General features: G+C 51.4%; 1 protein-coding gene across 3 annotated transcripts in view; it reads right to left on the minus strand.

Annotated features, from left to right (window-relative positions):
* Window positions 1–13,571, minus strand: part of CLMN (calmin) — a 115,605-nt gene that overhangs the window by 22,592 nt on the left and 79,442 nt on the right. For all 3 annotated transcript variants that reach the window (XM_087856208.1, XM_045815798.2, XM_045815800.2), the window contains exons 4-8: window positions 12,920–13,003; window positions 8,072–8,164; window positions 6,141–6,331; window positions 4,015–4,208; window positions 2,609–2,691 (exon numbers count right to left, since the gene is read on the minus strand). In XM_087856208.1, coding sequence (XP_087712334.1) covers window positions 2,609–2,691; window positions 4,015–4,208; window positions 6,141–6,331; window positions 8,072–8,164; window positions 12,920–13,003 — 645 coding nt within the window. The remainder of the gene's footprint in view (window positions 1–2,608; window positions 2,692–4,014; window positions 4,209–6,140; window positions 6,332–8,071; window positions 8,165–12,919; window positions 13,004–13,571) is intronic.

Below are 13,571 nucleotides of genomic sequence, written 5' to 3' on the forward strand. Positions count from 1 at the left end.
GGAATTACATTGTTAATACATAAAAATGCATACAACATGCATTTTACTTAAAGCAGTATAACACTTCAAGGTAGACTAAAGTAGGGTCGAGATGAGTATTATAATCCCTAGAGAAGCTATTGCAAGGATAAAACAAGGAGATGTGGCCAAAAAACCAAGAGAGGAGATAAAATGGAAACCAAAAAATAATCATATAATCCAAAAAAAATTAGGAAGGAAGGACAAAGGAGCACAGAAGAGATAAGACCAATGAAAAACAATAATCAGGACGGTAGATTAACTCTGTGTCAACAGTTGAGAAATACACTAATAAAATGATGCACTAATTCTTGTCAGAAGGGATAAAAAGCAAGACCTAACTGTATACGGTTTACAAGACACCTGCTTTAAATATAAGCACACGCACACTGGAAGGAAAATATGGAAAAAGAGATATCACGTAAACACTAATAATAAGAAAGCTGGTATGGTTCTATTCCTTTCAAAGTACACTTCGAGACAAAGACTGAAACTGCAGAAAAACACAACGATCGAGCCATCAGGAAAAGACGACAATCCTAAATGTGCAGGCGTTTACAGCATAGCTTCAACGTCAGAAAGCGAAAACGAACAGGACTAAGAAGAGAAACACAACCACAACCATTAAGTTGGAGATTTTTAACATTTTTCCCTCACACTAATTGATAGGAAGAGTAGGAAAAAAATCAGTCGGTGTACAGAATACGAGAAGAGCATATTAACCAACTCGATCTAATCAGTATTTTTAAAATGTCAATTTTTTCACCACCTAAGACCTATTCTTTCCAAGTGTACGTGATGCACTGACCCAAATAAACCATATGTTGGGCCATAAAGCTAGGCACGGCGTCTGGCACATGGCTGCCCAGGGCTTACCAAAGGTTTAGTGAAATGAACTCAACTCAGCTGAATTGTTAAGGAACAGCTAAGTGGGTGTCCAGATTAGCTGGGACTTCCCATCTGTGTTCCTTGGGGAGGTACCTGGGAAGTTCTGCCGTGATGCACTGTGTTCTGTGAATCAGGACCACTGTCTCCAGGTACCCTACCTCATCCACTCTCTCCTCCCAGCCCCAGTCTCTGACCCCAGCGCTGGGGAGGTCCAAGTATCAGATTTGCCGAAACCTGACTACGACCTTGACTCACACAGATACCGTAAGATTCAGTTGATTTCAAACTCTGCCTGCAGCTTTAGAGCTCAGGGCTAATAAAGGCCGTGGTGCCTAGTGTCTCGGAATGTACCGATGGGCAGAGAAAACTGAATTACAAAACAATCACAACCAGCACCCTTGGCTGAGCATCAACTGTCGTGGCAGGAAGAAGACTGGGTACTTCACGCATCGATTTATTCTTCATATGACTCCGAAATGCGGGTGGTATTTCCGTTTCACAGATGACACCTCATACAGACAACATATCAGAGATGTTGAGTAAGCAGCTCAAGGTCACACAGCTTTAAGTGGCAGAATGGCCATTCCAGCCCAGGGAATTCCTGCTTTTAAAGCACCCTGGGAAGTGATCTGTGGTGTAGGGACAGGCAGGAGACACACACACACACACACACACACAGAAAGGGAACGGAATGAAAGCCACAACACAGGAGGACCCCTCTGGCTCTTTGGAGCTGCACAAAATGGGACCTCAGTTTCAGCCACATGTTGTAAGGGATCTAAGAGCCAGAACTGAGGAGTCACAGAGCCCCGGGGTCTCTCAGTAGCTGTGATCCTGGAGTGGTCTTTAAGCTTCTCTGACCATCTGTATCCTCATCTGTAACATGAGGATAATGACGCGCAGTAGGACTGGGGCAGTCAGCCCGGAGATACACAGGGCGCTTACCTGACCAGCCTCCAGCTCCAAGCGCAGCCCTGCGCCGCCCCCCCCCCCCCGCGTGAGCATTAGCTCTTCATGCTTATTCTGCTTCTGTCTAGTACTTACCACTACCTGAACGCCTAGAATGTGTTGGCTCACTGGTTAACTGTTTTCTCTATTAGAACAAAGCCGTAGGGGGTCAGGGGACCTTATCCATCCAGGCTACTGCTGGGTCCCCCTGAGTGAGTGCCGGGTGTTTTGTAAATTACCAATGAATTCAACAGAGATCTGCTGTTATGCTGTTGCTATCTCTACTATCGTCTCAAGGTTGGGCACGGGGTTGGTGCAAGTTCAGGGGAGCCGTGACAACTTGTGAAAGGTCTGACTCTGCTCCAAGTATAGCCACGGATTCTGAAAATAAGAGGGCGTGCTTCTGAACGGTCATCGTCTGTTATCATTTTGCACACTCTGATAAAATCTCGTAAACCGCTAAAATGTTCCATCGGACACCCAGAGAATCAGGTAGCCAATCCATACAAAAAGCGAGCAGCTTTGACAATCTCCATGAAGTTTGGGACGGGAAGACCTCTGCAAGGGGTATGGCTGGCTGGCCAAAGGCACCTTATCTATGATTCTGAAAGTAAATGTCTCTAGGGCTTGAGACCCAGTTTTGATTATTACTGCTCGTTGCACGGAACAACGCGGCCCGAACCCCAGCTGCGTGTGATGGCCGGCAGACGGAAACGCACACTTTCTGCATGAAAGGTAAGGGGAACAAACATACGGCTTCCAGCTCCGGGAAATGTTCCAGAAACTGTGCCACGTAAGTCACGATGGACTGCTCGTCGGGCGTGTCAACCATGATGTCTGTTGAGAGAGACACAGGAGTTAGGAGGACGGCAAACGCATGATTTTTAAATAGGATCAGGGCCTGCTTGATGGTGAAGGGTCCCACAGACCTTTGATGTTTTTTCTCTTTGTTTTGTACTTTAGGAAATTTAGACCCAGAGGGGATGAATCACTTGACTACGGTCTCACATCTGGCTGACGGAGAGCGGAGCTGGGATGCAGAATCCAGAATTCCTCCTTCCCAAGGCTGTCCGTTATTCCTGGCTGAGTTCCCCACAGGGAGCAGCCAGCTCACTGCGGGCCCCCTTAGCGAGTCTGCTGATTGGGACCCCCACCTCAGTGCTGGAGGGGGTCACGAATCAGCCCAAGCCCCGCGGAAAGCCATCGGATAGACACCCAAGCGCCTTAAAAAGGGGTGCACTTTCCCACTCTGGTCCCGAAGGACATCATGTGGGGTGGTCACTGTGTGACTGTGTATACAGACGTGACTGCTTCCTCAACAACCTGGGCGTCCACCAGGGTGGGAGACCTAAGTGAACGCTGGTACACCCATGAAACGGGCCACTGTGCAGCCATTAAACATACACAACAAGGACATATAGCAACAGGCACAGTGCTGCTGTCGTGATTACAACAGTAAATAAAAAAAAGCAAAGGACAGACAGGCGATGGGCATGAAGAGCACAGTTACCGAGGAGCACTGAACAAAGTTCGGAATTGCTGAATCACTATGTCGTACACCTGTAACTAACAGGACACTGTATGGTAACTGTCCTGGAATTAAAAAACTTCGAAACGAAAAGTAAAATACAAAACCAGAGCTGACCCTGGGGTGACGCAGGTTTGAACTGGGCGGGTCCGCTCATACGCAGATTTTTTTTCAGTAAATACAGTACGGTCCTGTAAATGTATTTTCTCTTCCTTATGATTTTCTTAATAACGTTTTCTTTTCTCTAGATTACTTTACTGCAAGAACACAGTGTATAATATATATAACATGCAGAGTGTGTTCATTAACTGCTCATGTTATCAGTAAGGTCAACAGCAGGTTATTGGTAGTTAAGTTTCTGGGGAGTCAGAAGTTGTATGTGGATTTCCAAGTGTGGTGGGGCAGTCAGCATCCCTCACCCCTGCATTGCTCAAGGGTCAACTGTATACGTGCACCGAATGATCTCAATTATGTAAAAAAATGGTAATGAGATGCATAGACGAATACTAAGGGGCAGGGATATAGGAAATATAAACACGTCTTCATTAGAGTTTTCGGTAATTTCCAAATTTTTCTACATCTTATATCCCAAAAATTATTAACAAGCAAAAAAGAGAAAGAACGAGCACTACCTTCTGGCTCCAGGAGCCTGGGGATGTGAAGGGCCTCGTGCGCGATGCTGAAAGCCTTCTCTAGGTTCTCCCGCATGGAGTCTTCCAGGGCCTGCTTCATGTCGACCAGGCTGGGGTCGATGGCCTTGATCACGGCCAGGAAGGCCATCCCACTTCTCCAGCTGCCCGTGAAGTCCTGCACTGCCACGCCATACCTGCAGCAAAAAGCAGCCACAGCGGCCACGCCGCAGGTCAGGAGACACACGCCCCTCCCCGGTGAGGAGCCCACACGTGGCAGCCCCGTGGGCCTCCGAGCTGCCAACTCACCAGGCCCTGGGTCCCCGGACAGCGGTGCCAAACCACCCATCATCTCCATTTCCAGAGAACAGAATAATGTTAGAATAATCTAGAACAATAGACTAGAAAGGTGTAATTTGCACCCAGAGGCAGAACGGGAGCTTGTGCTCCCAGATTCCCAGGCACATAAAGGAGCGACTCTCCACACTGCAGGTTGCAGAGAAGGTCAAAACAGGCCATCAGGGCATGCCGTCAAAAGCCAAGGTCACATCCTGGCCGCCCCCCGTGCGTTCCCAGTGCTGTGGCCTTGCTGCGGCAAGTCCCGTATCCTCTCCGGCCCTCAAGCTCCTCAGTCGTAAAATGAGGACCATCTCACTACGACCCTGTTGTGGGGAAGCGTTAGGTTTTGCCCACGTGGCAGACACAAGCCCCCGGCTCAGGGGCAGCCAATGGCAGTATTCATATCAATAACATTAACAATTTACAAGTGACGGATGATAGATAATCGTGCCAGGCACTAATTTCCTTCAGGATCCATCCCCAGAGACGTCACCCATCTTCCAACCGTGGTCACTGACCGCTCTTACAAGACAGTTTTATTCAGAAATGATTCGAGATTCCGAAGCAGCTGGAAAAGCAGTACGGAGGGCTCCGACACCGTTCGTCCAGTTTCCCTCGGGCATCGTCTCTCACCTGAGCGTATCGCCAAAAGCAGGACCCTGACGTGGGTGCGAGACCACTGAGCCACAGACCGCGTCTGGATTCCTCCAGTGGCACTCCCGTGGGGTGGGGTATGATACCACGCCACTCTGTCCAGTACAGACCAGCAGCCGCCGCCACGAGGGAAATACAGAACCGTTCCACGATCCCACAGACACGTCTTCTCCTTGACGGTCGCCCTACCTCCTGGCCCCGAGCTCTCTTTCGGTTGATTTCTTTTTAAACCACATCTAAGGGTTGTTTGCGTTCATCAGTTCTATCCTGCTCGACCCCTCGGTCCAAACCCAAAGAGCCAACTCTCTCCTCTCTTCTTTTCTCTTTTTTCTTTTATTTCCATAGAGCGGGGAGAAGGGACCCAACGAGTAAGTGCTTATTAAGAGCTGGGACCGTGCAAAGTGCTTCCACAAGCTCGCTTCACTCAATCCTCACTGTCCTGGAAGGCGGCCAATAAGTTACCGTCCTGCAGACGTGGCTGTGATGTGCCAGGAAGACCCTCCCGTCTGAGTGTGGCAGAGCTGGGTGGCCCTGTGGTGGTGTGGCTCTCATTGCACGTGGCCTAACTTTCCGGCCATCCCCACCCACGGCCCAGGGGCCCCAGGGGCTGTCAGCTGGCTGCCAGTAAAAGGCCCGATAAAAAATTGCGAGGAGCCCTGGCCTGCTGGCATGGGGTCACCCAGTAGCCCGGGACCTTTGCTCCGGGTCCCCTGTCTCGGTTTTGGAAAGGCTAGATCTAACGAGCATGATTCAGCCTTTATTGTTCCTAGGGTTTAAGTGGGTACAGAAGAGTCTGTACCCGATTTCCCGCAGCTTAACAAAGACTATGGCCATGTTATGAGGCTCCAACAGTCCTTCTCTCTTTGGCATTAAATGGGGCGAAGCCCCTTTGATTTGTATTCCAATCTTCCAATCAGTTTTCTGCGAACCAAACATTCTGCAAATACAGCTTTGCGTGTGCAGAGACTGAAAATGCACAGCGTTCCTCGCTCTCAGAGCCTCCAGGAAGCGACAGGTGCATAACTTAATACATGCTGGTGCCCCCTCCCTCTGCCCCCATCCCACCCCGGGAAGCCCCCCTCCCCCTGCCTGACAAGAGCATGTCGTGGGGGTGGGGACAAGGCGCGATGGCTTACTTCCTCGTCTTCCTCTGCACCCACGCCAGCAGGGTCCTGATAGCTTTCCTCTGATCTTTCACCGATACCGCCAGGCTCCTCTCCGTGGTGGGCGTGGGTGGGAAGGAGGAGTCTGAGTCTGTGCCCCCCGAGCCAGGTGACAGGCTGGAAGATGGAGAGTTTCTGCTGAGATTGCCCGTGAGCTCCTTAATCTGGAAGGAAAACGGCAGGTCAGGCCCCGGAGACAGTCCCAGGGCAAACCCTTCCCTGACCCCAGGCCACAAGGAGCCTGGCTGGAGGGACCAGCTCACACATAACTGGTTCTCCAAATAGGGAGCAGCCACTTCCTAAAGTACCCATGATGGCCAGACTGTTTTATGTGGCTTGCAGTGCACACAGACACTTCCCAGGGAAGCTCATCTCTTCCTGGAGTCTCTCTCTTTTGGTGCTTTGGCCATGCACGCCTGCAAGGTCTTCCTGACCTGCTTCCACCTACCCCTTTCCTCTCATGGCCTACGGGCCCCAGGATGCATGATGCTGTTTCAAGCCCCATGCCTATGTTCATCCTGGTCCCACTGCCTAGATGTTCCTTTCCTCCATCACCAAATTCCTGGCTACTCGAAACAGGGCTCCTATCATGTGGCTCTTGTGAGAAATGCAGAACCCCAGGCCTTGCCCCAGACCTACAGAATCAGACTCTGCATTTCAACACCACCCCCAGGCAATCTGTCTGCACAGCAAAGTCTGAGAACTGGTCCAACGCACTCCTATTCATCCTTCAAAACCCAGCTCTGGCGTCTTTTCCTCACTCCATTCTCCGCTCTGAGATCATTTAACAACACTCTGCTCATACCTTGATCAGAACCTGGACCACACAGCTCTGTAATTTGGGACTACCTTGTCTGTGGTCCCAGAGTGTCATAAGGGCAGGACTTCGTGTGTGCAGAGCCTGGCACAGACATTTAGTGAATGAACGAATAGAGATCTGGGGTGGATTTAAGGCCTTGACTTTTGACACATTTTCAGGATGTTTCCAGCATCGATCGGAGAGTTTAATAAGAGACATTAGGAACTGAGACCTGTATCTAACACTGTACCGTTGACAAAGGGCTTTCCCACAGAGCTGACCACTGCTCCCATTTCACAGATGTGGAAACTGAAGCTCAGAGAGACAGCCTCTGGTTTCTTTAAGTTCAAGGCTCACACAGAACTGGGTCTGTTGTCCGTAAACCTTGTTTGGGCACATTCCTCTCAGCAACGCAAGCATTAAGACAGAAGCCCCAGCAAATCACCTCCGGGCAGGTCACTGTTACTCTTGGCAGGGAATTCAATGATGAGCCATGACTTTCTATTTCAGAAGAAGGGATTTTAGAAGACGAAATGTCAGCTTGCTCCCTCCTATTCGGGGGCAAGAACTTGAGCTTGTTTTAAATGCCACTTTCAGACCCCAGCCACAGATCCTGTCCTTCCCGATAAAATCCACGTTTCTAAATAGAGGCTGACGTTGCCAAGGACGGACAGCAGAGCCTCACCTGTCACGCATGCCCCTGCCCACAGCCATCTTTCCTCCCCGCTCCCTGACTGTCTCTGCTGCACACTAGTCCTTTTAGGAAAGTCCCTCCGAGCTCAAGTTTGGGGCAGAAGTATTTCCCCAGTTCTTGTAACACTTTGCCACAAAATGATCTTCTGGAGTAAATACGTAACTCTCTAAGTCCCAAGGGGGTCGCTCTACCCTTCTGGAGAACAGAGCTCCATTTCCCTATAAAATCACAGGGACCCGAATCATCAGCAACCAGATGGCCTCTGGTTCTTTTTCAAGACACGGAAAAGGCACAATCTGTCAGAAATAAGATCTCACGGTCTCCGTCGACGTGCACCCTCCCCGCCCCCATCCTGCTGGCCGTAAGCAGGCTCCAGGAGATCATTCCTGCGTGTCACGGAAACCACTTTACCTGGAAGAAGAGGATTATGTTCCATATCAGCCCAAGAACCAGGGAGGGGTTGCCGTCCGCTATTTCCGCCGCGTCGATGCTAACCAGCTTTACCTGTAGAGAAGCAACGCATGAGCTTAACACGGGCCGCTCAAGAAGGGTGCGAGCTGTTATTTTCTGATGCCCTCGTGGGCCTCTCGCTCCTTCTCATCTGATCACTCAATGCTGCCCAAGGCCAGCTCGGGGACCCCCGCGTGCAAAACATCCGTACATGAATTGAATAAACGTGTCCATAGTACCGACCAGGGGTAGACGCTATCCTAAGCTCCTCGTAAGGGTGAACTCAGTTCGACCTCACAACAACCCCACAACACAGGTACTTCTATCCCTACGTGTCAGGCGAGGAAATCTCACCGAGGCCAAATGGAACGCGCCTGGGACACGCAGCCAGGAGAGGTCTTGGTCGTTCTTCTCAAGGGGCGACGGTTAGTGCACCTGCTGGGTCTGTGTGGACGCTACACTACCACCACCAAACCTCCGGATTGGACATGGTTTTGGACAAACACAGAGCACCAACATCAGCAATCATGGACCACGGATGGATAAGATAATTATGCACTGCTAATCAGAAATAGAGTGTTGAGGGGGGTGCCTGGGTGGTTCAGTCAGTTGGTGTACAACTCTTCATTTCAGCTCAGGTCGTGATCTCAGGGTCGTGAGATCGAGCCCTGTGTTGGGCTCCACACTGGGCGTGGAGTCTGCTCAAGATTCTCTTTCCCTCTGCTCCCCCCATCCCCTCCCTGCCCCCCCCTCTGGAGAAAGAAAGAAAGAAAGAAAGAAAGAAAGAAAGAAAGAAAGAGCAGAGGGAGGAAGGGAGGAAGAAAGAAGGAAGAAAGGAAGGAAAGGAAGGGAAGGAAGGAAGGAAGGAAGGAAAGAAGGGAAGGAAGGAAGGAAGGAAGGAAGGAGGGAAGGAAGGGAAGGAAGGAAGGAAGGAAGGAGGGAAGGAAGGGAAGGAAGGAACAGTGTGTTGGAATAAGGCTTACACCCTGAGGGTCTCCATCATTACCAAATATCCTGGTTAAAATGCATCTACTATAGAAACCCTTAGGGGTTTAACCCATATATTGAACTACGTTCTGACCACAGGATGCTGCTTTTAGTGAATCCCTAAGGCACTGGTTTTCAAAGTGTGGTCCCTGGGCCGCGGGCAACAGCATCACCTGCGATTTGGTTAGAATGAAAATTCTCTCCTCGTCCTCCTGACTCAGGAAGTCCGACAGCAGGGCCCAGCCACCTGCACTGGCCTCAGCGCTCCAGGCGGTTCTGAGGCGCACTCAGGTTTGCGGACGTCACTTTGTCCTGCGGACAGAACCTGAGTGCACAGATCAGACGTCTGCACACTTCTTCGGTAAAGGGCTGGAGAAAAGCATAAGCGTTTGCGGACCACACTGGCCTCAGGCACATTTGCTTCTTTCTTCCCAACTCCTTTACAAAAGCAGAAACTATTCTTTGGGGGCAGAGAGGAGAAATGAAGTCCGTTAAGGTCTCCTGCAAAATTCTGCCAGGAGACGCTGGAAAGCAAGCACGAGGACAGCGTCTCACACGGATACTCCTTTCTCCCTCTCCCTCCGGCCTTTTACAACTGTACACACAGGTCTCAGATCCTATCAGTGTGTTAGGGGGTTCTGACAACCCCAGTCAGGAGAGCCGGGCTTTCCTGATCGGGGGAGAGACTCCCAAGGCCCCGGCTCAGGTCTGGCTTGTGGAGAGTACGTGACTCAGGCAGTGCGAGCTCACGCCTGGCAGGTGGGAGCCAGGAAGGAAGATGCCAATGTTTCGAATAAAATGGCTGATCAAATTCACGTCCGGTATTCCCTCCGCGCTCGTCAGGGGCGGCCCTCGTCCTACGGGATGGGTCCCCTGCATACGCGGCCTGCTGTCTCCTGACCCCCTGCTCTGACAGCCCCCTCCATTCGGTGGCTTCCTGCACTCATCCCAGTGCAGGGGGATCAAAGCAGTCTATTGGACAGTCTCGGCCTTCACTCCCACCTGGGGGAAGCCGAGTGTGGCCCTCTGTGCTGAGCTTTATGGGAAACCCTCCAAAGCGAGAAAATGCCAGAGCTGCCTTGTGGGGAGACACTGAGTAGGCTGGTGGACCAGCCCAGAAGGTGACAGAGGCCAGGCCTTCCCGCGTTAGCTGTGGGCTTCCCCAGCGCCACACCTGTCTGGGGGCCAGTCCTACCTGCGCAGCCCGCCACCCCGGCTGCCCCTGCCGACCACTAAGGGATCACGGCTCCCCTGGGTGCCCCTGGTGCGACATGCAGCTTGCTGGCCATGGGAGGCCTCTTCCGCAGACTCTAAGCTCCCTGAAGGCGCAGCCGTGCTTCTAATAATGCGGTTGTGTGTCCCCAACACTGAGCACAAGCCCAGGCCCACAGAAGACACCTGGTCAATGAGCCCCGAAGGGTAGTTGGAAGCAAACCCACCATCTCCATTGCCTACATTCCAGGCCCATCAGCGCGGGGCAGCGGACAGAGCCGGGAAGTGCTTAGGGGTCGACCAGCAGGAAGGAAGAGCAATGCATCTCCCAGGCAGCTGTTCCAAGGCTCTAAGTTATCACAAAACCACACCCCTTTGGGAATGGGGGGAGACACTGCTCAGGAGAGCCACGCCCAGCACTGCCTTGTCGGAGCAGCGATGCAGGGGGACAGGGACGTAGAGCAGGCGCTCACAGAGCCCTGGCCCAGGCCAGCACGCGGCTCGACCCCACCAGGCCGGGCACGCTCAATCCTTAACAAGGCCTGTGTTCTCATCACTTTCATTTTACAGATGTGCGAACCGAGGCTCTGAGAGTCTGCTTCATTTTCCTGGGTGGGAAGCCCAGCAGCTGTGCTCCAGGACCTGTGCTCTGAACCGCCACAGGCGCTCGGACGCCAAGGTGAGGCCAACGCCAAGGACAGGCCAGCCGTTCTCATGACAATGTGATGTGCTTTTTAGAAACACAGCTTGGGGCGCCTGAGTGGCTCAGTTGGTTAAGCATCTGACTCTTGACTTTCGCTCAGGTCATGATCTCAGGGCCATGAGATCGAGCCCCACGTCAGGCTCCATACTCAGCAGGGAGCCTGCTTGAGATTGTCCCCCTCTCCCTCTGCCCCTTCCCCCATGCATGTGCCCTCTCTAAGATAAATAAATCTTTAAAAAAAATGTAAAAAAACCAGTTTTATGGATCTATAACTCACTCACATTCCATTCCCTCCACCCATTTAAGGTGTATTAGTCAATGGTTTTTGGCATACTCGTGGGTGTATATACCTGTCATCATAATTTTATAACATTTTCATCACCTCAAAAAGAGACTCTGTCCCCTTTAACTCTCACACCCCCACCCCAACCCTAAGCAGCCACGAATCTAGTTTCTGACTTGAGATTTCCCAGTGCTGGACTTTTCATAGGAATGGAATCAAAGACTAATGTCCTTTGTGTCTGACTTCCTTCACATGGCATAATGTTTCTGAGATTCAACCATGTTGTACTTCATTCTTTTTCACGGCTGACTAATAGTCCACACTGTGGACAGACCCCATTTTGTTCACCCACTCATCTGCTGAAGGACACTTGGGTTGCCTCCACCTTTTATTTTTTAAAAAGATTTATTTATTTGAGAGAGAGAAAGTGGGGAGGGAACAAGGGCGTGGGAGGGGAAGAGGGAGAGAGAGAATTCCAAGCAGACTCCACGCTGAGTGTGGAGCCTGACTTGGAGCTTGATCCCAAGACCCTGAGCTCATGACCTGAGGTGAAATAAAGAGTCAGCTGCTTAGCCACCCAGGCGCCCCGAGTTGCCTTTGCCTTGTGGCTATGGTGAATGACGCTGCTGTAAACTGTACTGTGCTTTCTGGCTGCCACCAGCCAGAACTCCCTCCTGGATCTGGAGCTTTCCCTACACAATGGGAGGCGGAGCCCACCTCCTTCTTCAAAAGCTGACAGTGCTTTCCCTCCCCCATGGCAGCGGGGACATAGGCGGGATCCAGGCATGGCGGCCCAGGCCTTAAATCTGCATGTGTGACGCTGACAGTGCATTCCAGGGGTGTGGTGGGGCCAGGGGTGTCCTCCCAGAGGCAGTGGGGATAGTGACATGGGCACACGGGTCCTTATGTGGTAGGGAGGTGGGCTCTGCCATGGTCCTGGTGCCTCATGTCCCTGGATTCCCTCCCTGACTCCTCAGTCTAGCAAGGTACTCTTGCACTACTCAGCCTCCCTTCAACATTCCTTTCCCGCGTACAGCAGCCAAGGTCAGCTTCCGTCGCTTACCATTAAGAATCCCAAGTGCATCACACTTGATGAAGTTTTATTGCGCGCCCCGACACATTGGGCAAGCCGAGGGCTTTCTACCCAGGCTAACTGGTGACGCTGTGATGGAAGAGGAGCTCTGGAAATTTCATCCCTCCAGGACCAGCCCTCCCCACTTTAGAAGGACATGAAGCCAAGCTCGAAACACAGAAAAAGCTAACTTCAATCTAGAAAGCTCCTTGCAAAGAGCAAGTGTCCCACTGTGGCATGCTCGCCGCACTACGCTTCCAAGGGATAAAGGAGGAAATGTGAAACGCTAAAGGCTGGAGAGCCAGCCTGCTGGTCTGCCCTTCCTGCGGCTGGGTGTCTGGCGGGGCTGGCATCGGATGGACAGGGATTGGCACGCAGGAAGTCAGGGACCATCTCTCCAGCTGAAGGCTGACCTGACGGAGTCCCGTTATATTTAAACTTAAATTTTGCCATTTTAACAGGGTCCCCTTTTCACGCTTCTCCTGAGACAGGCACTCGTCCCTCTCGTCACAAGAAAAGCTTGTGTTAACAAGATGTGTTTCAAATACTTACATTGCTATCTTCCAAAAACTTAAGTGCTTTTGCTATGTTGTTCAACCGGAAAATACGATGGGATGAGGATTTGTACTCATGCAGCTGTAACAGAGAACAGAGCAAACAAGAGGTGAATCCAACAGAGGCGCTCCAGGCACAGGGGTGCTGCGGGGCGGGCCTTTGTCTTTACCTCTTTCTCATTAATCCCAAGAGAAAGTTAGGGGCTCGCAGCTGAAACCCACCCCTTATTTATGGGCCTTGGGACTTAACTCACTTGAGTTGGTGAATGGGGGGGCCCTAGGCAGGTTCAACGGGGACAGATTTGTCAAATTGTTCTCTCTGACCCGGCTCCTGGCTTTGATATTCCTCCCCCTCCAGACACCTCCAGGGATGCGTTCTCTTCGCCACGCTGACGGTTTTGTCAGGCAGGGAGCATTAGCCGGGGCGTCCCCACAGCTGCTAAATCAGCCGGCAAGTCCCTCCTGCCAACAGCAGATGTTTCTGCTTTCTGCCAGGAGCTTTGTGGACAGTTGTCCCAGGTCGGAGAGAGAGGCAGACAGACAGACAGGCAGAAAGAGAGAAAGAGATGGAGACACAGAGAGGGAGACAGAGATGGAGACATAGAAAGAGACAGAAAGAGAAAGATTGAGAGAGACAAGAGATAAAAAGA

This window comes from Ursus americanus, chromosome 26, assembly GCF_024610735.1.
Source record: "Ursus americanus isolate L20-20 chromosome 26, mUrsAme1.1.p, whole genome shotgun sequence".
Lineage (NCBI taxonomy): Eukaryota > Metazoa > Chordata > Mammalia > Carnivora > Ursidae > Ursus > Ursus americanus.